General features: G+C 29.5%; 1 protein-coding gene across 1 annotated transcript; it reads left to right on the top strand.

Annotated features, from left to right (window-relative positions):
* Positions 1–13,424: 13,424 nt before the first annotated feature.
* Positions 13,425–15,488, top strand: LOC101239045 (J domain-containing protein DDB_G0295729). The gene is made up of 2 exons (XM_065814539.1): positions 13,425–13,657; positions 13,745–15,488. The coding sequence occupies exons 1-2, from the start codon at positions 13,537–13,539 to the stop codon at positions 15,337–15,339; spliced, it is 1,716 nt and encodes a 571-aa protein (XP_065670611.1). The 5' UTR covers positions 13,425–13,536; the 3' UTR covers positions 15,340–15,488.
* The last annotated feature ends 836 nt before the right edge of the window (positions 15,489–16,324 follow it).

The raw sequence follows: 16,324 nt of genomic DNA, 5'->3' as shown, positions 1-16,324 counted from the left end.
GGCTCATAACTTTTGCCTTTCTCAATCTCCAACACAAATAGTAAACTTTCCGACTGGTATTCCAGATTTCGAATCTGGTATTCGGAATTCGAATCATTTACTGACTCTACTCAAATTTTTTCTAACTCTAGTCAGTGCTCAGTTTCTCTATATTCACCCTTAGGTACTTTTGATCACGGTGTGATCTATCTAAAACTATTATTTCATTCTTCTTCATCATTAGAATCCCCCTATCATCGTCAGAATCCTGACAAAGTCAGAAGCTGACTAAGACTCTTTCAGTGATTTTCTTTGTAATGGCTGCTGATCTAAATATATATATATATATATATATATATATATATATATATATATATATATATATATATATATATATATATATATATATATATATATATATATATATATATATATATATATATGTATACAGTATCCGACAAAACGAGTGCAACCAATAATGCTACTTTAGTTTCTTTAAATAAAAGTGCTGCATTTTTTCAATTTAGAGAAATTACTATGTAACTGTTTAGAGACAAAGTTCTTCAAGTTTTATTCATCACAAAGTTCATTATTTGTACACGAAAATTAATAAATTAATCAAAAGTATTAAATAAAGTTGATTTCCTTCTGGACAAAACAAGTGCAACTCGACAAAATGTTGACCAAGCTGTATTTCGCTATTAATATTTCGTGGCGAATCTTTTGTTGTCGATCACAGCCTTGCATCTTCGAGGCATAGATTCGATCAGGTGATCAATAAAACTTTGTTGAATCGCTACCCAGGCCTTTTGTATTTGTTCAAACAGTTTATCCTTATTACGAACAGCTTGAAACCACTTTTGCTTGACTACTTTTGCAGTGTGTTTCGGATCGTTGTCTTTTATATCTACCCATTTTATATCTTTCAGAATATTTTTATACATGAAACGGTCCATTATTCCATCGTTTCGATGTATTGGACCTAGACCGTTAGTAGAAAAATACCCCCATACCATTACATTGCCTCCACCATGCTTCATGGTCTTATGGCAGTAACGTGAATCGAGGTGTTTTCCGGCCAGTCGACATACACGGCAAATGCCATCGCTCCCTATGATGTTGAACTTCGATTCATCACTGAACAGGACAGTTCGCCATTTCTGCACATTCCAGTCAATATGAGATGCAGCAAACAGGAGTCTTTTCTTCTGGTTTTTTAGTGAAATCAGCGGTTTCTTTGCAGGGCGTCGAGAAAACATTCCGGCTTCAACAGCACGTCGTCTGAATGTTTGGTATAATACAGGCAGCTCTAATTGCTTTTGTATGTCGACTGATGATATCCAGGGATCCTTCTTGATAGATCTGACGATCATAGATTCCTCTCTAGAAGTGGTGGAACGCGGTCTTCCACCTTTGTTATCTGCTGCCAACTTCCCCGAAGAACGATATTTGGAACATAGTCTTGATACGGTCCATTTTTTCACGCGATATTTATCACAAATACTTTTTTGTGACATTCCATTTACGTAATCGTCAATAATTTTCTTTCTTAGTTCCAATCCAAGACTGTCGGGAGCCATTTTTGCACTTGAAGCCATAAAAATAATAAAACTAAATAATCACGCTTCTCATGGCTTACCGTGTTACATTTACCTTGTAATGATACAATAATGCTCTGGAACACAACGTCTTGGTTGGATGTGGACTGTATTGATGTAATGAAACACTTGTTGTATTTCACTTCTTGTATTGATGTTCTTCGATAAAACACTTTGATAAAACTCACTTTGATAAACTGTCTTGATAATACTGACTGATTGACTTCATTATACTGACTGAATTACATGTCGATTTACATCTCTCTTATATAGTAAAATGAACCTGTGTGAATATATATATATATATATATATATATATATATATATATATGTATATAAATATATATATATATATATATATATATATATATATATATATATATATATATATATATATATATATATATATATATATATATATATATATATGTATATATATATATATATATATATATATATATATATATATATATATATATATATATATATATATATATACACATATATACATATATACATATGTATATCAGGCGCAGATGCAGCATTTTTTGAGTTTGAGATACCTAACTTCCATACATAGAGCAAACTCCAAAAATTTATATTTAATCTTATATCAAATAAAGATGCTTTACAAAAAATTACAATGGTTGGATTCTGGGAACAAAAAAGCCCCAAAATTTTCGCTATACCTGCCCCAAACGTGAGAGCAACAAGTTGATAAAATATTTTTTTAACTAACCTCAACCAAGTTTATATTCATTGTTAAATTTTAAAATTCACACAACCTTTAAGGGTTCAAAAACCATTAAAAGTTTGAACCCCCCTCAATTTTAGGGGGCAGCAAATTTCATTAGGCTATAATTGTTGAACACTAAGAGATTATTGTATGAGTTTTAAAATTTATCAGTAAATATAAACTTGGTCGAGAATAGTAAAAAAAATATTTTATTAACTTGTTGCCCTCACGTTTGGGGTAGGTTTAGCTGAAATTTTAGGGCTTTTTTGTTCCAAGACTCCAATCATCACAATTTTTTGCAAAGCATCTTCTTTTGATATATGTATAAACATAACAATTTTTGGAGTTGTATGTATATATATATAATATATATATATATATATATATATATATATATATATATATATATATATATGTATATATATGTGTATATATATATATATATATATATATATATATATATATATATATATATATATATATATATATATATATATATATATGTTAGTATATAGGCACATTCACTATTCTAGGTTAATCTTTGGGATACTGCTGGACTAGAAGTTGCAGGATATATGACAGGTAGCTATTACCGACTAAGCAATGGTGTTGTTTTAATGTACGATGTTAAAGAAAGAGAAACTTTTAGCGATTTAAACCGGTGGATAGAAGATTCAAAATTTTATATTCCCGAAAACACTCCTTATTTTTTACTTGGCAACAAGATTGATAGTAAAGATTTTGAAGTAAACAGACTAGATGCTGTCAATTTTGCAAAAAACCATAATGTTCCTGAAGAGCATGTTTTTGAAATATCTGTTAAAACAGGAAAAGGCGTTAAAAAATTTATAGATTCTTTGGTAACATTACTTAGTTATGTTAAAATTCATATGGAACCTGATATCAATAAAATCAACCTTGGTCAAGATAACAGTAAATTATCTAGCTGTTGTTAGTTTGTTTTGTTGATAAAATAATTTTTATAAATTTTTAATATGAGTAGTTAAGTATATTTTGTTTGTAGTTAATGTAACTAAAATATTTTTTCATAAAATAAATTTTTATTTTAATAGAGTTTATTATTACTGTTACTCAACAGCTTTTTTCCCTTTATGTAAGAAAATTTAAAATTGATTTTTAAATTTTCTTACATAATTAGCTAAAAAATTAAATTTCTTAATTAATTTAGATTCCTATACAAGTTATTGAATCAATATTTTGAAGAATTATGAACAAAATTTATAAAAGTTTTTTAAAAACCTTCAACATAGAGCTTTTCCTTTTCTTACTTTTTTTTTTTTTGACTGCTACTAGTTTTTCTCGAACTTCGTAAAAAACAACTTAGAGCGTTTTGCAAAAAAACTTTTATGTCATAAAATTTTTCGAAGATTTTAAAATTAAGATAACTAGGTCAGGTCAGATTCAAGATCATCGCAACCACCGTGTTAGAATATTTCTGAATATTTCAGAATAATTCTGTTGGCCTCGCACTCCTTTATCTGTTATGCTGGCGTAATTGCAAACCTGTTTTAGATTGTTTGGTGCCTATGATGAATGTTTAATTTTCCAGACTCGTGTATTTTTTCTTGTGCCTTTTTGATAGCGGCTATCAACTTTTTCTGTTATTTCCTAAAGTACTGCTCTAAAACTTGGTTTAATAAATCTGAGGTCGGCTGGTAAAGTTTACTGAACTTTATGGTAGCTCTTCAGAAAGGCAAATTCTATCAACAGCTGTAAAACATTAGAATATTAACAGTGCCATATATCGTATGGGTAGTATCCCTGTGAGCACTATTTTTTGCGCATTGTCAAAGCCAGATTAGAAACCCTTAGTTACGACTTTGGCTTAATTAGCAGGACTGAGGTAACTGCAAAAATCATTACTTGGAGTGCTATGCTCTATCTATGGTTAAGTCAAGTCAAGCAATTTAGTCATGTTTTAAGTCTTTAACTTAAAACAAGACTAAACTGCTAAAAAAATATTAAACAAAAAACCATGTTTCAATCTTCTACAAATATTAGTGGCTACAAATATTAAAAACTTTTCTGGCAAATTGGCAAAAGGTCTACCAAGAATGTGATCAAGGAAACACAAACTCTGCGTACATTAACTTTATTAATTTATTTATCCTACAATATAATAAAAGTTTTCCAATTCAAGAAAAAGATATAAAAACAAAATATTTAAATTGTCCATGGATAACAAAAGAAATAAGAAAATCCTCAAAACGAAAACAAAAACTATACGTAAAATACTTAAAAAATAGAAGCGAAGCAAATCCCTCTACAAGCAATACAAAAACCTATTTGAAAAAATTAAAAAAAAAACACAAGCTTTTATATTATTCTAATCAAATACAAAAATTCAATGGTGACTTAAAAAAGACATGGGACATTATGAAGGAAGTTATTGGTAAAAGTAAATTTAATGTTAACAAATTGCCTTTGAGTGTAATAATTAATGAAAGTGAATCAAACAACAAGCGAGATATCTCCAATGAATTCAACAAATACTTTGCCAACATTGGTGCTGATCTTGCATCAAAAATTCAATCCCCAAATAATACATTTAAAAGTTACTTAACAGGCTCACACTGCTCTTTAAATTTTAATGAAATAAATCAAGACGAGCTTGAAATAGCTATTAAATCACTTAAAATTAAGTCCCCAGGAATCGATGATATCTCTTGCAAAGTAGTATCAGATGTCTTTGAGGAGATACGTAATCCAATTTACTAAGTATTTAATTCATCAATTTCAACAGGTATTGTACCTGATAAACTAAAAATCTCTAAAATTATACCAATTTATAAATCAGGAGAAACCAATTATTTAAACAATTATAGACCAATCTCTATCCTTTCGGTATTCTCAAAACTTCTAGAACGAATAATCTATAATAAATTAAATGAGTATTTAAGAACTAACAAAATTATCAATAAAGGTCATTATGGTTTTCAAAAGCTCCACTCAACTGAGCATGCAATCCTTGACCTCTCAAATAGGATAAGTAGATCATTTAAAAAAAAAAATTCATATTAGGGATCTTTATTGATTTGTCAAAGGCATTTGACACCGTCAACCATGAGATTTTACTAACAAAAATGAAAAACTATGGTATAAAAAATCAAGCTTTAAATTGGTTTACAAACTACCTTAATAGCAGACAACAGTGTGTCATTATAGATAGAAAAAGCAACTCAAATTTAATAAAAACAAATTGTGGTGTACCCCAAGGTTCCATTCTTGCTCCTCTTTTGTTTCTTATTTATATAAACGATCTTCCAAATGCCTCTAATATCTTTAAAGCTATAATGTTTGCCGACGATACAAACTAATTTTATTCGTCAAAGACAATCGAAGACCTCGATGAAAAAGCAAATGCTGAACTAAAAAAAGTCATCATATGGTTTAAATCAAATAAACTTTCACTCAATATAGAAAAAACTAAGTATATACTATTTCACTCTAATCAACAAATTAAAAAAATACCCCTGAACCTACCAACAATTAATATAAAAAATATAACCATCAAAAGAGCTCTGAATACAAAGTTTTTAGGAGTTCTAATTGATGAACACATCTCCTGGAAACCCCACATAAATTACATAAACACAAAAATATCAAAGAACATAGGTTTACTTTACAAGGCAAGACCATTTTAGTCACAAAAAAGTCTAAAACTTATCTACTTTTCATTCATACATTGCTATCTCATATATGCCAATATAGCATGGGGCAGTATCCACTAATCTAAATTAGAACCACTTTACTTACGTCAAAAACACGCTTCAAGACTAGTATACAACAAAAACAAATTTACTCATGCTCAACCCCTACTGGAACAAATGAACGCACTAAATATATTCCAAATAAATATTTTTCAAAATATACTTTTTATGTTTAAATATAAACTAAGTCTGGTTCCAGAACACTTTACAGCACACTTTTTTAAAAACAATATAAATAAATACAATACAAGAGCAACAGGCAAATTTAAGATACCTTTTGAAACAACAAGACTCTCAAAATTCTCAATCACATATCGTGGTCCCTATTTATTCTACAAATTAGTTTCCAGAAACAAATCACTATTAAACTTAAACAACGAACACTCTCTGAAAAAAAAGCTAAAAACTACAATAATCAAATTAAACAACTGTATGGAATTTTTTTAAATCTGAACAAATAAATAAATGTAACTTAACTTTTAATACAAATCGATAAAAAAATAATATTAATAACAAGGTATATATGTAACACGTACATATATACCACGTATGCAACTGATTTTTTATGTGTATTACACGTCTAAGAAATAGGTACTCAATGACAAGACTGACTTAAGTCTTCTGCGAGCTACCTATAACTACAAATAAGTAATTCTTTTGATCAATCTTACACAAATTTTGTTTTTATCATATTTATACACTAACATTATTCTGAAATGTGGTAAATAAACTTATAGTAAAACATCTAAACTCTCCTTCGAAAAATCAGCAGATTTATTTTTATTTATTGTATATTTTAATTGGAGTAATATAGAGACATATTTCTCGGATTGTTTTTACGTACACGTTATTATATTGTTGTAATTGGTATTTATTTTATTCATGTCTCGGAGTTGTAAGCAACTATATTTTTATTTACCTCGAACATTTCGATCTTTATATTTATGATTTAAATTTGTATATCTTTACTGCCAATCAGTGATTGGTTACTTGTAATTGCTTTGTAGTTGTAAAATAAACATGTATAAAAAAAAAAAAAAAAAAAAGACCTTGCACATTGGTTCGACATACAAAATCTTTCCAGTGTTCATTGATAACGCAGAAAAGACACCGTTTAATGATGAAAAGCCTCTTCTCTGCTAAGTACCATCACACAAAACACCAATATCAAAAACTTCATCATTAGCAGCATGTTTACGCAATTCTGCTACTGTATCAAACATGGTATCTTCAGCAACTTCTTGTGTGACAGCACTTATTTTCACAGCTAACTTTTTTGTCATTTTTGTGGCATTATTCATTAAAGTGGTTAATATTTTTACACCAGAATGTATCTGTCCAAGTGCACACATTGCGTATACTGTTCTAAAATTAGTATCATACCCTCTGTTACATTGTTTTGAAGTATAAAACTCATTTTCATATTTGCAGTTAAAGCACTTTATAAGTAACTTTAAGGCAAGTCCTTTTTTTATCTTGCATTTTTTCGGGCAATGACAAGGATGAACACTTGCCACATTGAGGACATGCTAAAGCACTAAATATGTCACATAATATAGAGCAATCTATAATCCTATATCCAGATATTTTCATTCTTGTAAAAACTCTGGAACATTCAATTGGCTTTACCTTCTTCGCAGATACAGATGTAGAAAATAAATTTAATCCAGATTCGTTGTTTACAGAGTTATTATTGACAGTTCTAGTACTTGAATCAATCAAAGTTGTTACAGAAGGATTATCATTTAACTCCATTTCAATATTTCTTTTGTCAAGACTGTTAAATTTCTTCCCTAAGAAACCTCTCCTCTTTTTTTTAATTATTGTTCTTGATTTTATTCTACACTACTGTCGGAAAAATTGTGGACACCCTTGAATTTTGTAAAAATGGTAACTGATCTAAGGATTTCATTAACCAATGCACACAATATTGAACACAAAACACAAGAATAATACAGTTAAGTAAAGTCCATATATAAAAAAACATCAATTAGTAGTCTATTGAATAGGCTTTGGCACTGATTACAGCTTTAAGCCTATCAGTCATTGACAATGCTAATTTTTCAAACAAATTAAGTGAAAGTTCATGATTCCAAACTCTATTAATTCTGTCCTTGAGTTCAGTGGTATTTTTAAAAGTGCGTGTCTAAACCTTCCTTTTTAATACTGACCAGATATTTTCAACTGGATTCAAGTCAGCAGACTGAGGGGGCCAATCCAAAGTCTGCCAGCCTTTACCCTTAATAAAGTCTTGAACCAGCTTAGACCTATGGCAGAGTGCACCATCATCTTGAATCCAAAACTCCTGATTAGCCCCAAAAAGAATTCTGGATAACCTACTGACCTGACTCTCTAACACTTTCAAGTACCACCTTGCATTGAAAGTCTCATCAGGCTCCAGAAAACGAATAAATTCAGCCCCTCCAGCAGAAAATACTCCCCATATCGTTACAGCAGCAGAATGCTTTACAGTGGGCATCACAAATTTAAATCTTTCTCCAGTTTTTCTCCTCAACCTAATTTTCCTATTGTCATTCCTAATGAAGATTCTGGTTTGTGAACAACATATTTCTCCAAAAGTCTGCATTCTTCCCCATGAACTTCTTCGCAAAAGCCAGTCGTAGCTTCCGGTGTCTGTCAGTCAGCAGGGACTTTTTGGGGCTAAACGTAGCACCAATCCTATGCTGATTAAATTCTCACGGATAGTTAAGGTAGCTGCATTGATTCCCCTGCTCCGAAGTTCTTGTTGTAAGCATTTGCTTGACTTTGTGGGAGATCTTCGTTTTGACAAGATACGTTTTCTCCCACCGTTTCTCCTGTAGGAATCCAATGAGCCATCTTCTTTGTATTTCTAAAACAGAAATCAAATCAGAATCATAATTGAACACTTGCATTTTGCTAGCATCTACCAAAGTTTTTTAAAAATGTCAAAATGTTTCCCCCATCCCCCCCCCAAATTTTTTTTACGTATAGGTACACTTATAATTAATCCAACAGCACCATGAGAAATCCCCAACATGCTGCTTCATAACTGCTAATATCAAATCAATAGATATATCTTCCCTACATCTAGGAGGCATAATAATCTACTAATAATTGAAAAATTTCTAAAAGCAATGAAAATGTAATGTAAAACAACAACAATAACAATAAAAACCATTAGAATACTCAATAAAACTAAACAGCACATACGGACCAAATGTAATTTCACTTATTACAAAGAAAGAACAGAAAAATTTCTATAATATGCATTGTAAAAAATCACACATAGCCGCGAATCCCAGTTAGGGCTTTTACACGAACTTTTTTATAGATAACATTTAAAAAATATTTTATACCACAACAAAAAATTTTCGCAAAAATTTTTAAAAAATCAAGGTAACAGTATACATAAACAATGCAAGAACACGTAACGTGATTGTTTTGGTTGAGTTTTTTTTGTTCGAAAATTCGTTTAAAAATATAGAAAAGTTAATTATCAAGAAATTGGAGGAACAAAAAATATGTATACTGCAAGAAACAGAAAAGTTGTTAAAAGAACAAGAAAAGAGCTTTGCGTCGATAATGAGTGCAAACTTAAAAATATTAACCGAAAGAATTGAAAAAATCGAAATTTATGTAAATAACAATAAATCCAATGTGATGAATATTCAAAAAGACTTAGGCGATGTTAAAACTACATTAAACTTTCAAGAAACAAACCAAATAGAAAAGATAAAACAAATTAAGAAATGCCATGATAACGAGTTGAACATTTTGAGCAAATAAACAATCAACTTAGAATATAGATCAGGACAAAATAACCTCCGAATAGATGGAGTAGAAGAAAAACCGAATGAAACCTGGGCTGATTGTGAAGATACAGTAAAAGATATTTTCAAAAACCAACTTAAATAAACAGCGAAGTAGTTGTAGAAAGAGTACATAGAGTAGGAAAAACAAGAGATAGCAAAATACCCAGATCAATAGTTCAGAAACTCTTAAACTATCAGGACAAGAACAGAATTCTAAACGCCGTTAAAAACTTTAAAGGTACTGGTGTGTTTATCAACGAAGATTTCGCGAAGGAAACAATAGAGAGTCGCAAAAAATTATGGGAAGAGGTCAAACGATTGCGCGGTGAAGGTACATAAAAGATAATGCTCCAGACGAATTCCATCAGAAAAATCACTTAACACTCCAGGTCTGCATTTGTTATGCATGAAAGCCTCAACGTAATTCTTATTCTAAAGTAAATTAAACAATGTTTTCTCACATAAACGTATTGAAATTGATACACAAAATTGGTAATTCCACAATGTGACTCTAATTGTGGCATACAATAAATAACTTCAGGTGGTTAATGGTTCACCATTAAAGTATGTTCTGCATAATAAGAACCAATAAAATGATGTGTTGAGAAAAAATCAAGGGGAATTTTGCGTTGTCTTAATTTGTGCTCCATATTCTGTGAAACTTTGTCAACAATGGCAAAATCAACACCAGCTAATAACAAACTGCTATTATATTCTATTTTTAAAATAATTTGAAAATTATCCTGCCATATTGTTAAACGACTGGACGATTGTAGGAGTGATACCATAAGGTATAGTGCTATTACCACAAAGTTGAGTGACAAGTGATGCCCCTTGAGCTTTAACATTCATTAAAAAATCTAACAAGTTTACAGACAAGACCGAATTAAAAGTCCTAATAGAATTATTTTATAAATAATTTGTGTAAGGCTCAGAGCTGTCTATACACAAATTTCTACTTGGGTTTTGTCTGCAACTAAAATTGTTTTAAGATTGACGTCAGTATTCTTTAGGTGATAAGAATTCAAATGACGAACGAAATTAAACAATGTAGTAAAAAATATAGAACTTTTTCAACTTTCTTGACAATAATAAGTTGGTATACTCAATTGGCCGTTGTCTTTATATTGCTGCAAATGAAACCTTAACTTAGCTATGGTTCCAAAACTTGTATTACAAGATAACATTAATACATTCTTAAACTACCTACTCCAAACTATTGCTTAAATTTATCCACAAAAAAAAATGAACTCATCAAAATAGATTTGTTAATTTGCTTTATGCTTCTCAACGTGGAATTATTTTTTATACGCATGTGTGGTGCGTTTTTGTGAGCAAAAACTTAAACTATTAAGAATTCGTAGTTTTCTAGAAAATTACGAGAGTTCTTAGAACTACTCCACAAAACTGTGCAAGTTACGACATCTACACTTTGCTTGGAATTATAATTCCACACTTTTCGCGGGAGTGTATAAAAGAAACAAGACTGATTACAAATTATCTAACTAGTGATATCATTATAAACTTTTGGTTAACTGCTCGTATTCCAACGAAGTCAAGCAGGAAGGACTGTGTTGATCAGATTGTCTAATTGATAACCGAATATGTGACAGTGAAAAGAATTACTGAAAAAAAAGCTAAAAAAGGAAAAGAAAGTAAAAAAACAACATCTTTTACATTGAAACTGGACAGTCTATTTGATATATCTCAAACAGACACTTACTCATTGTTAAAACACTCCTATTGACTGAGAATTCCTAAAAAGTCAACGAAACGAAAGTCAACGAAAGTCAACGAAAGTCAACGAAAGCCAACGAAAGCCAACGAAAGGTTTCTCAGGTAGGCTCTATGGCTAGGGTAGACAAAATGCTTGCTAAAGACAATAAAAAATAAGAAACAACACCTTAAAAACCGAAAAAATTAGCCTAATAATTACTAATGATAATAAAATCAACGAGGGTACCAAATTTTCTTTAGATATTACGGAAGAAGACAAAGAAGATGGACTTTTCAGTTAAAGAGAAAAAAAAACATCGCAAATCTGCAAAAACGCTGAAAATTTTAAAAAGACATTTATTAAAAGAAACGTGTACAGCTGTTCAACGTTCCAAAAAATTGTAGAGCGAGGTTGCCAACAATATTGTAGAGCGAGGTATCAAGCATATAGGAGACATTTTGCTGAGTGAGTTATCAATTTTGTACAAAGACAAAAGTTTTAATCCCGTAGAAAGAGAACAACTTGCTCAGAACGTGGATAAGCATTGAAAAAGCTTTAAAGGAGCATATTACTCAAGAAATCAATTGTAATAAATTTTAAACAAACGAAAAAACAACATTTCAGTAACGTCATGAATTGTATATTTATCACTATTTTAATAAATCTTTTGAGGAGTATGTGCAAATTAATCTTGTAAATTAATCAAGTTTCGTATAATTATTTCTTGTAAATTAATCAAGTTTCGTATAATTATTTCTTAATGATTAATAATTAAATTGTGAACCCCACTAAGAAACAATAACAATTAGTGGATAAAAACGTTGCCCAACATTTACGCAATCCGTCATTCTAATTTCCATTATTTGGGGAGAGATCTAAAAATTGTCCTAAATTCAAAATATTTGTTTGTTTTAGATTTTTAGATGATTTTAGATGTTTTAGATTGTTAGTTTGATTTAAAACATTTTTAGATCATATTTTATCATCGGTAAAAACCCCGGTTAAAATTTCAATAAACTTTTAAAATAGACCACCCTAATGAAAATTAAAAAAAAAAAAAAACTCTTTATACGGAATCAAGTTGTTAATATTAAATATAGGGAAAAGGTTTGTACATATACGACAAACTGAAAATGAATCTTTTTTTCGTTGCATAAATCGATCTTTTTATGTAAAAATGTAGTTACTCAAAACTTTTTTTAAAACAACATTACGAAAATCATTAATAGCATATCGTTTACTTTTTAAGATTACGACATATCTATCAAAAAATTTAAAGTACATAAGTATGCAAAAACACATAGGAACACCTTCACATTTTCTGACACACACACACACACACTCACACAATCGCGCAATGGTGAACAATATTTGTGATACTGAATTCTTAGAGTTTTTCTTAACTGTCCTCACCTTTGGCTACTCTAAAAAATTTACTCACTTAAGAAATCAGGTTACAATAATTTGTTTTTGAAAAAGAAATGTTAGCTTCTTTACTTTAACTTTTTCATACTTTAACTCTGACTACTAAACCAGCTATTATTTAAAAAGCAGAATTTTTTTATTATCGCCAACAGGTTGTCATATTTTATATGCATTGCCATTTTATAATATATACGTCTTTCAACTTTTTTAACATTATTAAATACTCCTTAAAATGTATTTATTATTTCTTTTTAAAAATAATTACCTTGTAATTAAAAGTAGACGTATCCATATTGAAAAATTAAATAGTAAAACTGTTTAATTATTTTAATTAATAATAGATAAACTATTAATCAAAAAAGACAGTTTTAGAAAAACGTATCATTCATGTGACTCAGTATATAAATGGTTCAAATGAGGATGAATGGAATACGTCGATGAATAAAAGATGATGAATAACAAACGTTGAAACAAATTTGATTATTTATTAGAAACTTGTGTAAAGTGTTTTGTTTTTCAAACCGTTCAAATTTCCTATTATTGGTTTATTCTAAATATGACATATTTTTTGAACGACGATGGTTTGATAGATAAAAAACAAATCTCAGAGTATACGGATTATAACGAAGATATTGAAACAGGTTATGTAACAGATTCTTCATTTGGTTCACGCTTAGGTGAATTTTATTTTCAATTTTTAAAATAAGCTTTTTTTCACGCATGCTTTATGGGTATTTTAATCAAATTTTTTAATGTAAATGCAGGTACAAAATCTAGAACAAAACAATTTCCAGAACGCCATTTTGTTAATCGCAAAAAAACCAAATCAGAACGGGACAAACGAAGATCAAGTCGATTGTCAGCTCTAGACGCGACAGAATCACCTAGTGAAAAAAGCAGTTTGGAAAAAACTCCACTCAGGTATCGAAAGAGATCTAACAACAAACGGTTGGATGAAGATATTAAACTTGAAAGAAGCCAAAAGAAGATTGAAAACCAATGTGAAAAAATTTCCAAGGAAAATTTTAAAGAAGCCAAAGTAAAGTCTCACGCAAATGTTAAAAAACATTCCTTGTCAACGGCAACTATAAAAATGAACAATAAAGATATATTTTGTGGAACATGGAACCCAAAAGAACGAGCCGTACTGGACCAAATCATTAAAAATGTTGAATGTAATAAATCTAATAAAAAAACAATCAAAACTTTTTTAAGACGAGATCAAAAGATGAAAAAAGAAATTAAAAAAATTGTAAATGAAGGTGATGAAAAAACTGAAGAAGAAAAAAAGAAAAAATCATTGTTTTCTGGACTTCTAAGTCTGAAAGAACGCGTTTGGAAAACAGAAGAAAAAAGTAACTTTTCATTATTTCAAGAAAGTTCTATTCAAGATGTGTATGCTAGACTTAAAAAAGGTTTACTCTACAGATTTTCTCGCAAAAAAGAAATTGATGTACCAAGACGTCGTGCACAGTCAACAAACGACTATTCAACTATTCAAACACAAATGATGCGTAATAAAAACCGCTTTGGCTCAAGTAGTTCTCTAAAAAATATTTTTCAAAAAACAAAATCAGTTGATAATCTTCAAGGTGCATTTGAATACTTTGCAAATCAAAATCAAGTATTTCGAAGAACCACTAGCGCAGCCAATATGGACAAAATGTCTCCATTTTCAACCCCCGTGAATGATCGCAAGTTATCTAAAAGTAATGAAAACCACACGTTTGAACCTGCCCAAAAAGATGGTTCATTAGAAGAAAATTTTGTAGAGGTTAATCCCACTATAATTCATCATAATGTTGCAAATCATAGAAGTTTGAGGCTGAGTAACTCAATAGGTCAGTATGACTCAGCTTACGAAGAGTCTCTTTCATCACGCGATTATCAAAGTGACAGACCGGTCTCTTCGAATCAGAGGCATCCTAAAATAACAAACAATAGCAAATGCTCTAGGACTACTTATTCCACGTATGAAAATCGCATATATATACCACCGGCACCGGCCTCTACACATAGTACTAGCGGCAATGTTTATAAACAACCTTCGTCGCCGTTTATTTCGCCAATTGTTTCTAAAAAAATTAAAAACACATCTCCCCATTCAAGTCCTTTTAATAATCGTAATAATAATTTTCAAAATGATTCTTATACTGATCAATTTGTTGTAAACAAAATTTCGTCAATAGAAAATCTTGTTTACCCAAATGGAAACTGTAATGTATTGCGAGAAAAACTGCTAACAGATAAAACTAAGTTAACCCAAAAAAAAGATTGCGTTGAATCAAAACAGTTTGATGTCCCCTACTACGACAAATTTCTAATGCAACCATCCTATAAACTAAGCACTCTTTTATAACTCTTTTAAAAATTAAACATCATTTTATTAATAAAGCACCTTTTTATAAGTTAAAAGAGTTTCCTGAAGCATTTATAAGCTTAGACTATTTGTAACCTAGTTGTAATATAATGGTAGTTTTATATATAAAAAATATTCTTTTGTTTCAATTTGTAATCTTTTGTAATCTTGTAATCTTGTTTTGTAACCGTAGTTCTAGTATTAGCATTAAAAATGTTTTAAATGCGGAAGTAGGAGGAGAAGACATAAAATGTTGTAGTTTTTTTAATCTTAAGGCTTTAATAGAAAATACCCTTTTAGACTAAAAAACATGTTTAAAGAACAAAAAATTTTAATTTGGAAACGAAATTATGATTTATTGGTTAAGTTATTTTATACTTAAGAAAAATTAATATTTTCTTAAAAAAATAGGGTAAAATTTGCAAATAATTTCAAAAAAATAGCAGAATTTAAGTAATAATGTAATAAAGTAACCAATAAAAAAAGTAATCTTTGTTATAATTAATAATTCTAAACAAAATATTTATTTATTTAGTAAACACTTTTTTTTAACAATTTTTATAAAATTTAATAATTGACTTAAACTATTTCATAATTTTCCTTTTTGTTCTGAAATCACAATCATATGTCTTTGGTAATCATAACGAATCACAATCATATGTCTTTGGTAATCGCAATCATATATCTTTGGTAACAATCACAATCATACATCTTTGGTAATCATAACGAATCACAATCATATATCTTTTGTAATCATAACGAATTTGGAGTAATTCAAATGTCTTTTTTTTTATTGGCTTTGGTAATATATAAAATAACTTTTCAATTTTAAGAATAAAGTTTTTTTTATATATCATCATAAGCAAAATCAAGATTCAATAAAAGATTTCAAATTTTAATAAAAAATATTTCGGCGTTTAGAAGATATGACTATTTATAGAAACGCAAGTTAAAGCTTTAACAAATTAGAAAAGAAAAAAAAAAC

This window comes from Hydra vulgaris, chromosome 12 (genome assembly GCF_038396675.1).
Source record: "Hydra vulgaris chromosome 12, alternate assembly HydraT2T_AEP".
NCBI lineage: Eukaryota > Metazoa > Cnidaria > Hydrozoa > Anthoathecata > Hydridae > Hydra > Hydra vulgaris.
The sequence above is the reverse complement of the archived record's forward strand: the minus strand, read 5'-3'. Positions and strand labels throughout refer to the sequence as shown.